Genomic DNA, 18302 nt, shown 5'->3' on the forward strand with positions numbered 1-18302 from the left:
AGGCTCAGAGGCCGTGGCTCACGGGCCTAGCCGCTCCGCGGCATGTGGGATCCTCCCGGACCGGGGCACGAACCCGTGTCCCCTGCATCGGCAGGCGGACTCTCAACCACTGCACCACCAGGGAAGCCCTATAATGTGGCTTTGAGAATACAAGTTGTCTTCTAAATTCAGCTGTCACTTTATAGCAAAAGTAATTTATTTTAGCTATTGCACTTAGAGAAGACTGTACTTCCACTACTGAGCAACCATGGCTGCTTTCATGATAATATCCTTTGCTGTCATGGGAAAGCTACATACAAATGGAATGTAATCTGTTCTATTTCATTAAAAGTCACGTTTGAATTGGTGTGTTATAGGCACTTTAAATACAACAGTCTTTTCAGAGCTGGGATTTATAAAGACTTATGCTACTCTTGAAAAGAGCTGGGAAAAGAACCTCAGGGTGTGTCCACTGCTCTCACAGATTAGAATGCATGGTCAGTGCACGCTACCGCCACCTGGAGCATGGTGTCTCCATTACATGCATAGCATCTGGAAAGGCAAGTAACTTCTTTGGGGCTGCATGTGTACAAAGAGGATCTAGATTTCAGTAGTTATCACACCTGGTCTCAGTCAAACCCCTGCTTCAAATGGAGTAACTGGAATGGTATCACTTACCTGCCTCATCCTAAGAAACAACCGATCGTTTATTCTTCCTCTTGAACTAACATCCTAGATCTGGATGCTATTTTACCCTCAAAGGGTCGTTATTAATTAATAGTATCCAGGATGCAGAAAATCAGGTCCCTTGTGTCAAACAAACATAGATGGCTTGCTAAAGAAATGGGGGAAGGAGAGGCCACACAGTACCTGAACCTTGGCTCACATCTGTCTGAAGAAGTTGCTTGGCTCGAATGACATCAACGTTCAGTCTCCCAGCACTCGGGAGATAATTCAGTGACAGAAGCAGCTCCCCCAGCTCTACCTCATTCTGCGGAGGAAGGATATGGTCAGGAAGGTGCATTTTTTTGGTATTCTTTTTGTACCTATCATGCAGGAAACTGATTCTAGCAGCTCACAAATGGACTTCTGTGGGTGGATCAGCTGACAGTAAGTGCCTCTTTCTTTGACTTCTTTTAGCCTCTGTCCCCACTTATTTTCTTCCATCTATTTCAGAAAGTTTGCTCTGCTCTTAGAATGTTTCAGAGCAGCCACAATATAGTAAGAACAAAAGCATCAATAATGATAATAAATAAATGCTACATGTCGAGCTCTGTGCTAAGTGCTTAACATGTAATTATTAGTTCAATCTTCATAACTAGTCTGTGAGATATGAGTGTTACATTTAATAAGAGAGGAAACTGAGGCTCAGAGGAAACAGAGGCTCAGAAACATGTCCAAGACCACCCACAGCTAGAAAGTGGTAGTGCTGGCACTTGGAGCCAGGGAGGCTGATTCCAGATTCTCTGACCATGTGCTATTCTGCCTCCCTGCAGGGTAACAGGGAGGAAGACCACCCTGCAGGGAAACCATCCAGGTGAGAAATCTGTTCTCAACCTACAGGCTGAGTCCACAACAGAGCCCATGCATCTCGCCTCACCAAGGCAAGCTCAGACTGTGACATCCCTTGTTAAAGAGTACCCATTCCTCTGCTGTCAACACTACCACACTCATAGGAAATTCACATACGCACCCAGTACATGACTCCATACTTCCAAAAGTACCTAGAAACAAGAGGGCCCCACCTCTCTATCCCTTTAAACATTTTTTTAACTGTAGAAAATTTCAACCATATACAAATTAAATGCGCCAGTTCAATGAATCTCCATATAACCATCACCCAATTGTACCAATTATCAACATTTTGCTGAAGGATGTTTAATCTTGTTTTAGTCCATACAGGCTGCTATAATAACAAAATACCACAGACAGGGTAGCTTATGAACAACAGAAATTTATTTTTCACAGCTCTGGAGGCTGGGACATCAGGGTGCCTACATGGTCGGGTGAGGGCCCTCTTCAGGGTTGCGGACTTCTCACTGTATCTGCAGCAGAGGGCTGGAAAGTTCTCTGGAGTTTTAGTAAGGGCACTAATCCCATTCAAGGGGGGCTCCACCTTCATGACCTAATCACCCTCCCAAAGGCTCCACCTTCTGACACCATCATACTGGGTGTCAGGATTCCAACACGCAAATTTGCAGGTGGTGGGGAGGGGAACACAAACATTCAGGTCATAGCACATCTATACCCTGACTTGTGAAAATTTTTACCTGAATATTTTAAACCAAGTCCCAGACATGACGTCATTTTACCTATATCTCTTTCAGAGTGCATTTCTAACTGATAAGGACATTAAAACAAATATTTTTAGTATGGGAAATTTCCAATCATATTCAAAAGAAGGCAGAAGAGTATAAGGAAACTCCTCATAGCCACCATCACTCAGCTTCAACAATTATCGTCACATGGCCAATCTTGATTCACCTATCCCCTCGTTCAACTCCCTGTATTATCCTGAAGTAATTCCCAAACATCACATTATTTCATCTGTAATATTTTAGCATGTATCTCTAAAAGATCAGATTGATCTATCTGCCTATCTATCTATCCACCCATCCATCTATCCAACCGTTCTTCATCCACCAACCCATTCACACACCCATAATCTCTATCCCTTTTGGTGTCAGTCATTTGAGCAAATTAATGCCAAGTGGCAGCTCTAGAACAATGCTCCGTAGATACTCAATAAAGATTTGTTGACTAGATGAAGAGTCAAAGGAAAAGATTTCTGAACCGAGTGACTTAGTCCCCAAACAAGAAACAACCTTGTAAATTAACTCAGAGGTTGCAGACTGGCAGCCTGTAGGTGCGTTTTGTTTGGTTCACATCATGTTTAAACAGATAATTCCTTGTTAATAATTATAAAATTTAAGAATCAAGATTTTTCACACTAAAAAAAGTCTGGATTTCTTGTCTTTCTTGAAAAAACAGGAAGGTCTGGCAAGGCTGGGCCCACATTCCCACCTGGCAACATCTGGCCACAATGCAGTGCCCTCTAGATGGGACCTGCCTCTTCACGTCATTGGGTCCCCACCTGTCCTCCTTCACCCTTTAGGTTCCTGCTGTCCAGCTCTGGGCACATAAGCTTGCAGATTTTTCAAGAAAGAAACGGCCAACTCAGTGTCCTGAGTAATCAAAGAAGTTCAGAGCCCTTTACGCATTCGCTAGGGGTTTCATTCTTGTTCTTGAAGGCCTGGAAGATGCCGCACCTTCAGAGCATGACCCTGAAGACATATTTGTCCTCAGGCAAAGAATGCTGTGAATTATGCTGGTGCCCAGGCCATGGAGAAGTCATTCATGTCCTGTGGACTTTTCGTTCCTCCCAGGTTTATAAGTCAGAGTGATGCCTTCCCTGCTTCTTAAACAAACCAGCATCTCCTTTGATGATGTAGCTGTACAGACAGCGATCAGGACTTGTAATTCAGTCAGCTGAGGTGCATAAACAGGGCAAAAAATGGATTCAACCAATCTAGTTGTCGAGGGTAGTTTGTTTAGGGATGGGCTCAACTGAGGAACAATTTAGGATGGCAAGAAATTAGCCTACGTACACAGACCAGTGGTTCTCAACTGGGGACAATTTTGCCCCCAGGGGACATTTGCCAATGTCTGGAAACATTCTGGGTTCTCACAACTGGGGTCAGGGATGCTCCTGGCACCCTTCCCTTTGTAGGATACCCACATCTAGTGTAAGTCCCGGACCCCAAACAAAGAATGATCCAGGCCCAAATGGCAACAGTGCAGAGGTTGAGAAACCCTGGATAGACAAGAGAAAGGGGGGTAGATGTCTCTTTTGTGATAACAAGAGTAAATATTCTTTAACCCAGTAGTTCCATTCCCAGCAACGTACCCCACAGATATCCTCAGACATGTGTGTTGGGATGTGTACACACAAGGATAATGAAGACAATACCATGGCTTCCATAGATTGCTTGTGGGCCTACTATGTGCCTGGACTGGGAATGGGATACGGTCCCTGCCTTTGTAGAACATATACTCTGGTGGTGAAGACAGACAGGAAACAGACTAAAAAGGTCATGAATGAGGTGATTTCAGATAATGTTGAGTACCAGGAAGAAAACTCCTGCAGGGTACGGGAGGTGAGGGGCCTTTCTGGGGATATGGAAATATTCTGTATCTTGATTGTGGTAGTGGTTACACAGGTGCATTTGCCCCCAAATCAATAAACTATATATTTAAAATGTATGTATTTATTGTATGTAAATTATACTTCGATAAAGTTGATTAAAAGGAAAGCTCTAAAGTAAGCAAGTAGCGTAGAACATTAGCCCTTGTCAAGTCTGGGAGATGGGTACGTGGGTGTTTGTTTTATTGTTTTATGTTAGAAATATTTCATTTAAAAACACAAAATAAATATTAAAAAAGAAAGCAAGAAAAGTCAGGCAAGAGAGTGGTGACCGATGGGGCAGACGTGGGGACCGCTATGTGAGCCAGGGTGGTCGGAGGGCGAGGCCTCTCTGTGAGGTGAGCTTGGAGGTGGGGGACACGCCAGGCAGAGAGAACAGCAAGTGAAAAGAGGGAGAAACCAAGCCGGTGTGTTCAATAACAGAGGGAAGGCCAGTGTGGCTGGAGGGTGAGAAGAGGTGGATTCTGGAAGGGTCCCCAGAGCCAGAGAAAGCTGCCCAGCGGCTGACCGGGTGGGAGCCTGCTCACCCCCGGTTGCCAGCTCCTGAGCCCTCAGCGCCTAAGAGGCCCTCAAGCCCTCTCTAAGTGGAGAGTGCTTTCTGGAGTGGAGAGAGCTAGAGAGCTGCTCTTTCCCTCCCCTGAGGCCACTGACTGAACCCTCAACGAGGCAGCTTCCTGGTGTCATCACCTTTCTAAGAAGGCTGTTTGTCATCTAAGAGCTTCTTCTAGTCTTCCTTCCCTTAGTAGGGTACAAGCTCCCTGTGCCCTCCCGGTGCTCCGCCCCCAACACAAGCATCTCAAGGCTTTCATGTTCTATTTTTCCGGGGAAGCCATTCCATTGATCGAGCCCCTCTTTCCCTCTGTCTTGGGAGTGATCAGTTTGCAAGACAGCTGTCTGGAATTTGGGAAACAGTTGGTAGAAATAGAAAAGAAGGCTAACTGAGCAATATTGAAGGGCTGATTCATTTAACAAACATTTATTCAAGTTACTGGGGTCTGGGCCTGGAAAGTCATGAACACGGTAATTACAGCAAACCTTTATGGAGAAATCACCCTAGGACAGGCACTGACCCCAGCAAGTTAAGGCTCAATCTCATTTCTTCCCTTCAATAGCCCTAGAAATTTCCATTTTACAGATGAAGGGATTCCAGCTCAGAGAAGCCAAGTGACTCAAGAAATCATAAAGGACAGGATGCAAGCTCAGCCTCTGCATTAACTCTCACACCATGTTGCTGCCAATTAAAGCATAATCCCAGCCATCAACAAGTCAGTCTGTTGGGGAAGACTACGGAAGGTATAAAAAAACAAAAATTCCAGGGGCCTCATGCTCACTAGGATGGTTATTTAAAAAACAAACAGAAAATAACAAGTGTTGGCACAGATGTGGAGAAATTGGTATCCTGTACATTGCTGGTGGGCATGTAAAATGGTACAGCTGCTCTGCTGTAAACTCTAAACAGTTTGGCCATTCCATGAAAGGTTAAACATACAGATACCATATGATCCAGCAATTTCACTCCTAGGTATATATTCAAGAGAACAGAAATATGTGCACATGAATTTCACAGCTGCACTATTCACAGTAGCCAAAAGGTGGAAACAGCCCAAATGTCCGTCAGTGGATGAATGGATGAACAAAATGTGATCTATCCATACAATGGAATATTATTCAGTCATAAAAAGGGATGAAGTACTGATACATGCTACAGTGTTGTGTAGGTGAACCTTAAAAACATGATGCTAGGTGAAAGAAGCCAGACACAAAACCACATCTTGTGTAATTCTATTCATGAGATATCCAGAATTGGTAAATCCATAGAGACAAAAAGCAGATTAGTGGTTGCCAGGATCTGGGAGGAGGGGGAAATGGGGAGTGACTGCTTAGTGGGTACAGAGTCTCCTTGGGAGTGACAGAAATATCCTGGAAGTAGAGAGAGGTGATGGTCACACAATGTTGAGAATGTACTAAATGCCACTGAATTGTACACTTTCAAATGGTTAAATTGACCTTATGTGAATTTCACTTCAATTTAAAAAATGTTATAGGTCCTAACTGTTAATGAGCCATATGAACCAGACCTAGTGCAAGACTGAAGCACAACCCACTCTTGGGAGGGGCATGATTAGGGAAGGCTTCACTCAGGATGCATTTGAGTTAATCTCTAACAGATAGATAGGATGTGTTAACTAAGCTGATCACGGTAGTCACTTCAAAATGTACACATCTATATATGTCATCACGTTGTACCCCTTAAACTTACACAATGTTCTATATCAATTATATCTCAATAAAGCTAGAAAAAAGAAAGATAAGTAGGATTTTTTTTTTTTTTTTTGGTACACGGGCCTCTCACTGTTGTGGCCTCTCCCTTTGCGGAGCACAGGCTCCGGACGTGCAGGCTCAGCGGCCATGGCTCACGGGCCCAGCCACTCCGCGGCATGTGGGATTTTCCCGGACCGGGGCACGAACCCGTGTCCCCTGCATCGGCAGGTGGACTCTCAACCACTGAGCCACCAGGGAAGCCCAGAAGTTTATAGTTTTAAAGTGGTAGAATGCATTTATCTTTTTCCTCTATGGTTCATACTTTATGACTTTTTCAGAAATGCATTGCTATTCTTAGGTCATAAAGATATTCTCCTTTTTTCCCTTCTAAAACTTACAGTTTGGCTTTTCAAAAAGTCCTTGGACCATCTGGACTTGGTTTTTGTGTATGGTGTGAGGTAAGGCTCTGTTTTCATTTCTGAGGTAGTGACCCTCTTTTCTCCTATCTTTCTGCCCATGAGGCTGTCAAGGGTAGTGATTCTATGTTACCTCCGTCCATCTCCCCAGGTATAGAACAGACCCTGGGTGAATGCTGGCCAAGAGAAACGTTTGTTTATATCCTGTGTATGAAGCTAAATCTTCCAGGGAAGATGGGAGAGAGGCTCAATCTTCTCATGTCTGAGAGTTTATGCCTAGTGCTCAATGGCTGTCCAAATCAGATCAACCTACTTCAGATCCACTCAAGCATCTTGAAAGAGTGAGATACTGACTCTATTCTAAATTGGGCCCCCAGTGAGCATCTTGTAGCAAAGACAGCTGTTCTAGCAGAGATGCCGCCATAATATGCAACACTATCAACCCAAACCTGAATGGCAGACATGAAGCCCTGTCTCCAGCTACCCAGTGTCCATAATGAAGGACCAACAGTGGACAGTTAGGGAGAGTCCCCCTTTAGTAGAAGCAGCAGCAGCAGCATCCAGGATGGGCCAGAGCACTTGAGTGGCTGGGAGAAGCTCTGCCAGCCAAGGGAGGGCTTTCGAGTCAGCAGGGTCCAGCCCCAGACCCTTCTTTCATCTGCTCATCCCACTTCTGCACAGAAAGCCCCCCTCTGCTTCTCTGTGTCTTAGTCACCTCATTAGACCACCCCCTACCCAACCATCCAGTTCACAGATATGTATAGCGTGTTTACCACATGTCAGGCACAGGGCTAGCATACAGTAGGTGCTCAATAATGATCTGTTGACTGGGCAGTCATGCTAGACCCAAAGGACACAGCAGTAAGCAAGACAGTCAAGGTCGCTGTAATGCAGTTCCTGATAGTAAACATTATTTAATGAATTATTATGCAGAACTAATTAATAATCAGATGATTTAATTAGCACTGTGGTGTGTGCTATGAAGAATAACAGGGTGCTGTGGCAACCGACTTTCCTAAGACTCCCCTGCAGAAGTAGGGACAGGAGTTAGAGGGCCAAGGAGTTAAAGGTCCAAAGAGCAGGTCCACTGAACAGCGGAAAAGGCCTATATGGACAAGTAAAGGGGGAAGGGCTGGGGTAGGGCAAGGTGCAGGGCTGAGGCTGGGGGAGAAAGCAGGTCAGCTCATGCCTTGCAGCCAGGTAAGGAGTTTGGACTTATCCTAAGGAATAGGGAGCCACAGAAGGCTTTAGACAGAATCACCTAATTCAACGTGCATTTTTAAAAGATCTCTCTGGCTGCACCTCCTTCCTCTTCCGATGGAAGCTGTCTCTCCTTCTGACTCCCTCTTCCACTCATGTTGTAATTATTCACTTCTCTGCACCTCTTGTAACAAACTCTTTTATGAGGCTATTTTACTTTTCATGTACTATCATTTCTCCAGGGCAGGGCTGCACTTTCTATGTTCGCCCTTACCTCTCTTTCCTACCCCAGTATTTGGAGGTAGGGTGGTTGGTATACGTTGAATTGTGTCCCTCAAAAAGATCATGGAACCAAATCTCCCTCAAGGCCTCCAGAAGGAACCCGACCCTGCCAACACCTTGATTTTGGACTTCCAGCCTCCAGAACTGGGAGAGAACACTTTCCTGTTGTTTTAAGCCACCTGATCTGTTGTCACTTGTTACATCAGCCATTGGAAACTGATACAGTGGTGGTATAAGTAGGACTGAGCCACAGCCCTACAACCCAATGCCAGCTCCACCACGTACTCACTGTGTGGCCTTGGACATGTTGCTGAACCCCTCTGAGCCTCTTTTCCTCTCCTCCTGGGGAAAACGGGGGGCATAATAGACACCCCACAAAGTTCTAGTGGAGACCAGCTCTTCCTGCAATTCTGTCGCCATGCATGACAGGGTTCTCACCTACCTTCCCTCTCCCTCTAGCTTCTGTCTCCTGGTCTTCATAGTTCCTAATCCTTCTCCCCTGCCCTTAAATTCAGTTTTCCCTAGAATTCAACTCACGGTCACCTTTTCTTCTTACATTATACAGTGTTTCTTGGTAAATGCTGTCGATGCCTAGGGTTTCAACTATCATATTTTCTGTGTGTCCCAAACATGCTGATTTCTTTCGAGTTCTAGTCCTGCCTAAGCCTTATATGTTTTCTTTCCTCCTTCTCCTTTCCTTTCTTCCTTACTTGCTTCTCTTCCATAAATATTTTTATTGAACATCTATTATGTACCAGGCACTGGAGGACCAACAGTGAACAAGACAGAAAAAAATCCCCATCCCCTTGATCTTCACATTGTAGTGGAAGGAAGAGATAATAAAGAAATCAGTTTGCAAAGTCTGCTAGTGGTAAGTACTGTGAAGAAAAATAAAGCTGCCTAAGGGGATAGAAAGTGATGGGGCTGCTCTTAAAGAGGGAAGTCAAGGAAGGCCTCTCTGAGATGGTGACATTGAGGGCAGACCTAAATGAAGAAAGGAGGGAGCCATGCAGGTATCTGGAGGGAGAGCATTCCAGGCAGAGACAGCAAGTGCAAAGGCCCTGAGGCAGGACCATGCTTGGTGTGTTTGAGAAACCCAACAAAGTTGGTATGGCTGGAGCAAGTGAGGGAGGCCACCAACAGGGAAAAACAGGTTGGAGGGAGAAGGGACTGGGTCTTGTTTAGGTTTTATCTTGAATGAGATGGGAAACCACTGGAATGTTGGAAGCAGGAGGAAGACCTGAGCCGATATACATTTTACTAGATTCCCTGGCTGCCGTGTTGAGAATATATTGAGGTAGGCAAACGGATGAAGCAGGGAGACCCATAGGAGAGTTACGATAATCCAGGTGAGAGGTGAAGGTGGCCTGGACCAGACAGTCGGAGTGGAGGAAACTGGAAGTGGTTGGTAGGGCTGGCATGGTTTGCTGATGGTTGAAGGATAAGACTCCTAGGTTTAGGGGTAAATGCTGATACCACTGATGGATATGGAGAACATGTGTGGAGGAGCAATCTGGGGAGAAATCAACAGTTCAGTCTTGAACGTATTACGAGCGAGGTGTTGGCCATCCATCCAGGCAGGGGACAGGCCTAGGCTTACAAAGTTCCATGTTTCCATAGCTGCCCTCATCAGAAGCATCCCTGGGGGATTTACGGGGCCTCCCCAAACCTACTTGATCAGATTCTTCATAGGAGGGGCCTGGGAATTTGTATTTTAAACAAGTGCCCCAGAAAAACTGATAACACAGGTGTTTCAAGTGATGGGATCAGACACAATCACTTAGGGAGTTTAACTTTAGTCCACAGGAAATCTCCACGTGGATGCTTCATGGTCATCCTCAACCCCAGCATCCCAAAATGAACTATGCATCACCACCCCCACTCATCCCCACCTGTTCCTCACTGCCCAGCTCCCCCAGCCATCAAACCCCTCAAACTGAACAAGATCCTGGAGGCCTCCTTCACCCTCGTCCCTCGTGTCACTTCCAACAACTAAACATCCTCGACTCCAAGCCCACCCCTGCCCTCAGTCACAGCAGGATGCCTCACCCACTAGTTACAGGCCACCCGCCTCTGCTCTCACACTTCTCTCAACCAGTGCTTCTCAACCAGGCTATGTGCCCCCAGGGGACATCTGGCAGTGCCTGCAGTTTTGGTTGTCACAACTTGGGTAGGAGGTGCTACTGGCATCTAGTGGGTAGAGACCAGAGATGCTGTTAATAATACTCATTCCCGCCTAAAAGAGAATGGTCTGGCCCAAGATCAGTAGTGTTGAGAGTGAGCTCTAACCTATCTGGTCTAAACACCCCAGAGGATTAGCCTAAAATGCAACCCTGGCCAGGTTTCTCTACTACTTATCATCTTTCAGTGGCTCCTGCCCCCATGCCCCCCTCAGGATAAATGCCATCTATGAGGTTCTTCACTCCCCAGCTTCAGTTTCCCTCCATCTCATGCTGTGAAATTCCTTGTAGGGTCCGACTATGTGCCAGGCAAACGGAACATCCCAGACCACCCAACCTCCCTCCATGCTCCCACCCCACCCCCAAGTGGGGACAGAGGCCCCTCCCACAGGCCTCAGACTGTCAAGAGGAAATGCTACCAACAGGTCATTCATTCCACAAACAGAAGCTCTGCTCTGAGCCAGGCGCTGGCACAGCACTGGGCACAGAGCAGTGAACATGTCCCCCAGGAACCTCAGCCCAGGGAGGTCCCAGTGCAGAGCACAACTTAGGACACTGGGTTCTAACTGTCTAGACCTTCTGTGTAGACTGAGAGTCTGCACTAGAGCTGGCACGTGGGAAACCCTGCTAACATGTTCGCTAAATAAATGAACAACTGCAGTAGAAAATATTGACTGAATACTTCTGTACCACACGTGGGGTGGAGCATGTGGCATGTATTATCTCATGCAGTTCTCAAAAGAACCCGTTGATAATGATAATGATGCCGATGATGATGATGGTGATGATGTTGATGATGATGATGTTGATGTTGATGATGTTGATGATGATGATGATGACCAACACGACTGAGAACACACCACGTGCCAGGCCCTGAGTTCTGAGCCCTTTCCTTTACTTTCCCATTTAATCTTTTTTTTTTTTTGTGGTACACGGGCCTCTCACTGTTGTGGCCTCTCCCATTGCGGAGCACAGGCTCCGGACGCACAGGCTCAGCGGCCATGGCTCACGGGCCCAGCCTCTCCGCGGCATGTGGGATCTTCCCCGAGCGGGGCACGAACCCACGTCCCTGCATCGGCAGGCGGACTCTCAACCACTGCGCCACCAGGGAAGCCCCTCCCATTTAATCTTTACTACAACCCTCTGGGAGAGGGACTATTATTATCCTCATTGCACATATGAGTAAACTGAGCCACGGGGAGGTTAAGACTTGTGCCTGACCTTACAGAGTGAGCAGGGAGCAGAGCCAGGGTGTGATACAATGAGAAACACGTATTTGGTCTTTGTGCCCAGTTCCTGGCATACGTCTCCTAAAACTCTTGGGATCTCTGAAGTGATGAGTATCTTCTGTATGCTAATAAGATAACTGATTTAGGCTGGGGCTCCCAAAATAGCTTCAAGATGGAGGCTGGTCACCAGAAAGACCAAGGCAAGATTAGAGGGGTGGAACTCTCAGCCGCAACCCCCATCGTCTGGGAAGGGGAGAGGGTTTATAACAGGGTTCAGAGAACTTCTGAGCTGGTGAACACACTGAGGTACTGGGAACATGGTACCCCTGGAGAGGGCATGGACGCTCTCCGCCCTCAACCCACACCCAATACCTTGCCTTAAGCATCTCTTCCATTTGGCCATTCTGAGTTGTATTCTTTATAATAAACTGATAATAGTAAGTGCCTTCCTGAGTTTTGTGAGCCATTTTAGCAAATTATGGAACCTGAGGAAGAGGTCGTGAGAATCCCTGATTTATAGCTGGGTGGGTCAGAAGTATGGTTGACAATCTGGGACTTGTACTGGGCATCTGAAGTGGGGGCAGTCTTATGGGACTGAGCCCTTAACCTGTGGGGTCTGAGCTAACTCCAAGCAGTTAGTATCAGAATCGAACAGACTTGCAAGACTCCCAGTTGGTGTCTAGAGAAATGGAGAATTTGCTGGCGTGGAGAAAAAACCCCACACATTTGGTGTCAGAAATGTTATGAGTAAAAGCAGTTTACGGCGTATGAACCTAAGGAGGCTGGCTCCAGATTGTGCCTTCTTGACAACTATGCTCTTGGGCTTTTATCCCCATTTCCCCCACTGAAAACTAAGGCTCAGAAGAGTCAAGTAACTTTCCCAAGGTCACATAGTAAGTGGTCCCTATGACAACACTAGTGCCCTAAGTGCTCAGTAAATGTTTATTGAATAGATGAAGGCATACTTACACTTAGTCAAGTCTGGATTAGAACTCAGGTCTCTCAGATGTAAGTCTAATACATCTATTGATGGAAGGAAGGAAGGAAGGGAGGAAGGGAGGGAGGGAGGAAGGAAGGAAGGAGGAAGGAAGGAAGGAAGGAAGGAAGGAAGGAAAGCAAGGGAGGGAGGGAGGGAGGGAGGGAGGAAGGAAGGAAAAAAGGAGGGAGGGAGGAAGGGAGGAAGGGCATTTCCTTTCTTACACCTGCTGCCCTTAAAAGCTCTCACTTATGAAAATCCACACTTTCTCTCAGTCTTAGGTTTTGGAGGGGCCCTATAGGATACATCTGTTATTTCTTTCTGTTTAGCATCCCTCCCACTTATCAGAACCTCTTTGGCTGTGGTTTGGGTGGGGCTAACCCTGGGCATTTGGCACCCGCCCACCCCCCACTGGAGTAACTCCTCGTCTCGCTGGCCAGGTGACAGGCTCAGAGATGGCCATGTGACCAAACCACCCAATCAGAGTCCTCCTCCATGGGGGATGTGGGAGATCCAATTCTAAGATGGTCCCCAAGACTGGTGCACAACCCCCCCCCCCAGTTTACCCTCTCTGAACAATCAATCCCCTCCCCTTGAGTGGGTGGGACCTGTGTAGAGGATCCGACATCACTCTCATGATTAGGTTACATTAATGAAAACGTAAAGGGAGTCTGCAGATGTAATTAAGTCCCTCATCAGTTACTCTGAGTTCACCAAAAGGGAGATTATCCTGGGTGGGCCTGACCTCCTCAGGCGAACCATTTAAAAAGAGGATTTCAAAGTCAGAGATAAGGAGCAACAGCAGACACTCTCCAGTTCAGGTTCAAGCTGACCCTGAAGAAACTGCCGTCTGTAGAGAAAGCCACAAGGCAGGAACTGCAGGAGGCTTCTAGGAGCTGAGGGCTCAGTCTACAACCACACAAAACCGAATTCTGCCAATAACTAGGGAGTCTGAACGAGGACGCCAAGCCTCAGATAAGATCAAAGTCCCAGCCAACACCTTGATTTTAACTTGGTGGGACTCTGAGCACCCAGCTCAGCCGTACCTGGGAAGTGTGAGATAAGGAAGGGGTGCTGTTTTAAGCTGCTAAATTTGTGATGGTTACGGAGCAATAGAAAGTGAATACAGGGTGCCAGGCTGTGAGCTGGCTGGTGGCTGTCTAATGATAGAGTCTATCTGAGGGATGGAGAAAGAGAAGGGTGGCCCTGAGAACAAGGTTTGAGCCTCTGGATCCAGCTGTGCCTGAAGCTCAGGAAACTCCAGGGGTTCTTAATTTCCTGAGCCAGAATCTCTCCTCCCATCTCCTATAAAGGAAGTCTGAGTTGGGGTTGTGTCCCTGGTGGCCCAAAGAGTCCCAACACACTTCACAAACGTCACAGGAGGCAATTCCCAGCCCCCATTCCCACCGGAAGATGAGGGGCGGCCGGCCTCTCCGTGCTGCAGATAAGCAGTCTCTGTTAGCACCCTGTTGCCACACAGAAACCAACTTCCTCTATCACACAAGCTTGAAGTGCAGGTAGTGTAGTCACCTGGACCACTCAGGGGTGGCCGGGGCCTCAGTAGGGCCTGGTGCTAAAGGGGACCTCTGCCATGGGCCTTGAGAATGTGTGAGGGGCCATCTAGAGAGCCCTGGATGGTGGGGAGTTAGAGCTGTTCCCCAGCGGGTTCCCCCACTAGGATGTACAGCCTTTCTTCCAGATGTGTCTGCAAGCTGATCTGACCTTCAGCCTCCGTGCACCGACCTGTCTGCCTAGTTTAATTCCTGTGCCAGTTCAAAGGGGCACCTGAGCCAAGGAAGCTGGCAGAGTCACCAGTGTGGGCAGAAGCACTTCAGGAACTAAATCCTCCATCTCATCTCTCCCTCTCTCCTTTCCCCCAGCACGAGGATTACACACAACCTGAGGCCAAAGCCAACTGAAGTAACTGCCCAGATCAAACAGGGCCACACCTTCTGGGGGTGACTGACAGCACCTGCCCAAGACACCCAGCCCAAGGTGCGGGCCCACTGGATTCCCTGTGTCCTGGAAATTTGAAACTGGAATGGAGAGAGAGAAAGAAAGCAACCCCACGTCCTTGGATCCAAGTCAATCCATCTTCTTGCTCTAGTGCTGCGCTGTCAGAACAGACACCATCAGCCTCCTGTGGCCACTGAGCATCTGAACTATGGCTACTCCGACCTGAGCTGTGCTGTAAGCATGAAACAGACAATGGAGGCCACGATCTAGTGTAGAAAGATGTAAAATTTCACACTAAAAAAAAAAAAATTCACACTAATAATTTCTGATGATTACACATGGAAATAACATTTTAGTTATATTAGATTAAATAAAATAGTACAGAATAAATTTCATCTGGTTCTTTTTAGTTTTTTTAAATGTGGCCACTAGGCGATTTCAGATGACATAAGTGGCTCACGTTATACTTCTGCTGGACAGTGCTGCTCTAGAAAGAAGTTTGTGGAGATCTGCTCCAAAGGATCCCAGAGCTGCCTGGGAGCCTTCAGGGTTCAATTCCTCCTTTGCTTTTATGAACTACTCCACTACCCTTTCTATACTGCCCTCTTTTTCTCCCAGGGAGCCTGGTATGAAGCCTGGCTCTGCCATTTACTGTGTGACCTTGGGCAGGTTCGCTAACTCCCTGACGTCCGTTTTTGCACCTGTACAATAGGGACGGTAAGAGCACCTGTCATATATAATTGATGAAAGAATTAAATGGGTTAACATATGGGAAGGGCTTAGAGCCCAGCATTTAGTAAGTGGCTCTATTATTTTATTTATCATTTCCCTTCAGGTGGCCACAGTCAGATTTGCTGCTGCTTGAAACGAACAGACCGTTCTCCTTTGGTCCCACTAATTTTCACTTTGTATCATAGTTACTGATGGCCCTGACTTGTTTCTCAGAGGCACTTCCAGGTAATGAGGAAGTACTGAGCTCCGGAGTCACCTACGTTCAAATCCCGGCTCCAATATTTATTCCTTGAACACCGAGGCAAGCCACTCATCGACTCGAACCTCAGTTTACTCCGGTGTAAAATGATCACTGTACCTCACAGGCTCGTATGATTCAACAGGATCATGTATGGAAAACGCTTCATGCAGTGTTAGGAAACAGGGAGCACTGACAAATGCTTACTATTGTTATACAGTCGTTCCTTGGTATCTGCAAGGGACTGGTTCCAGGACCCCCTCAGATACCAGAATCCACGGATGCTCAAGTCCCTTATACAAAATGGTGCAGTACAGTTGGTCTTCTGTTCTGCATCCGCAGATTCAACCAACTGGATCTGGATTCAGAACTCCTGTATATGGAGGGCTGACTGTATTACGATGAGAATCTTAAAGGCAGGGATCAGGTAGCCCTCATGTTGGTAGCCCCAGAACCTGCCCTCTGCGTGTGCTCAAGCAATCGGGACGGCCCTCGGAAATTTTCAACCTCTCCCTCTTTGAAGAGAGCCCCAGCATCCTCTCTGGGGTGCACCGCCAGACGCCTGGACCACCCAGCCTGCCAGCGACTCAGAGTGACAGCCTCATCTCTCAATCCCAGCTGGAGTGGACAAATGGCTCGGTTGGCAAATGTTGCTTTAATCTCCTTGGTCAAACTGAGTCGCAGTCCCTCGGCTGGGAAGATTTTAGTGCAATCATCATGGTAACGATTGACAGTGACATTTACTCAGTGCTTACCAGCAGTAAGCACACGTCAACTAAGGCCCTGCCACGTGCAGGGCCTGTGTGAACAGCACAGGCGTTATCACATCCCACCCTAACCACAACCTTTGAGGTCAGGGTTGCTATTCCTGCCATCTTCCAAAGAAGGAAGATGAACCTCAACGAGACAGGGTGGTGGCCAAGAGCAGATGCTGGGATTTGAATGGAGCGACCTTCCTTCACTGACTGCATGGCCTTGGGCAAGTTACTCAAATTTTCTGTCTCACTTTCTTTAACTGTAAAATGGGGAGAATGATAGTCCCTGGTGGTTTTCTGACTTACACGGAAAGCCCCAGAACAGTACCGGGTCTATGGGAACCATTCAGGAAGAGTCAGCAATTTCCATTATTACCAGTGACCTTGAGTAACTGCCCAAGGTCACACCGCTGGAAGTGGCTGGACTGACTCTGGCCTGAAGATTTTGGGACTGCTGGGTCGTGCTCTTGACCACGACATGGCACCACTGTATACACCTGTCAGGCTCTGCTCTGTGGGGGGCAGAAGGGGGAGGCTCTGATTACAAACGCTACAGCATCTGTCAATTTCATACACAGCGGCTGATTTTCAATCTGCCAGTGTGAAGTCAGCGGGTTTGTGAAATTCCTGAAAATAACAATTGACTCTACAGGCCAGTTCAAGCTGGTTCCAGCACACCACATGATTCCCATTTTCTAGACAAAGAAACTGAGGCTTAGAAATGATAAAGTTAACTTTCCTGGACCCACATCTGTAGAAGGTGGCAAAGCTGGGACTTGAACCCAGGTCTGTATGACTCTAGGGCCTGTGTGCTCTTAGCCACTATAGATCCCTTCCCTTGTGGGGTAAAGCAGTATGTGCTAGTAGTAAGACCTCCTGCCTGCTGATCAGGTGACCTAACTCTGGTCTCCTTTCTGTCACTGAAAGCTGTGTGACCTTGGATAAGTCACTCAACATCTCTGTGCTGCAGTTTTCTCATCTATAAAATAGGATTGGTTCAAATCATCTCTGGTTCCCCTTCCAGTTCACGTTATAAACTAGGAATCAAAAGCTCACTTTAAGGCCTGAAATGTAAACTACATTTGTATTTTAGGAGGAAGAAACAAGAAGGACCACATAGAAAGAACCTTCTAGTTAATGCTGCCTTGTAATGCTGCCTGGTGTGCGCCCAGCCCTGGCTGCATAGTGGTGCCAACACTGCTGTTCACCAAACCTGGGCAGGAAACCCTTTTAACTAACACACGCGGAGGACAGGTTTCTGCCGAGAGCGTCAAGGCTGACAACAGCTCAGGACAAGTTAAAGACAGTTTCTCATTAAAAAACTGAATATGCCTTGTCAAGGGCCTTGCCTATTTAGGTATCAGGTGGTCAGTGATCACCAAATACAGTATGCAGTCAGGAGAGGCTGGGGCATGTACGGCCCCAGGCAGATTCCAGGTACTAGGCCCAATCAGCACATGCCTCTGGGTACCTCAAAGCATCACCATTTTTGCTATTAAAAAATGTCCTAAATTCCTTCTAACTTCGTTTGCCTGGGGCACGGTTAAGAAGAAAGTAGCATATACTGAAACACGATCGGATTCTAAGGCCAGTTCCTCATGGCTCAATCTCAGTTGCTCCCCAACCTCTCCTCCCTCGTTTTGCCCTCCTCCCTCCTCAGTTCCCTCCCCAACCTCCTGGTGCCTGAGCTCCTGGTCCCCACTGTTCAGTGTATATTATACGCCAGGTGCTTTGCGTGCCAGATCTTGGTTTATCAAGAGGCAATGTAGTGCAGTGGAGTGGCTAAGTGCACAACCCTGGAACTGGACTAGCCTGGGTTCAAATCCCAATTCTGTGGCCTTAGGCATGTTACTTAACGCATGCCTCAGTTTCCCCATCCATAAAATGGGATGC

At 47.1% G+C, this 18302-nt stretch overlaps 1 protein-coding gene across 1 annotated transcript in view; it reads right to left on the reverse strand.

Annotated features, from left to right (window-relative positions):
* SYT17 (synaptotagmin 17) overlaps window positions 1-18302 on the reverse strand; it is a gene marked incomplete at both ends in the record, with an annotated part of 77478 nt that overhangs the window by 37826 nt on the left and 21350 nt on the right. The window contains one exon of the mRNA XM_079719274.1: window positions 850-970. Within this exon, the coding sequence (XP_079575400.1) occupies window positions 850-970 (121 nt within the window). The remainder of the gene's footprint in view (window positions 1-849; window positions 971-18302) is intronic.

This window comes from Hyperoodon ampullatus (genome assembly GCF_949752795.1).
Source record: "Hyperoodon ampullatus genome assembly, chromosome: 14".
NCBI lineage: Eukaryota > Metazoa > Chordata > Mammalia > Artiodactyla > Ziphiidae > Hyperoodon > Hyperoodon ampullatus.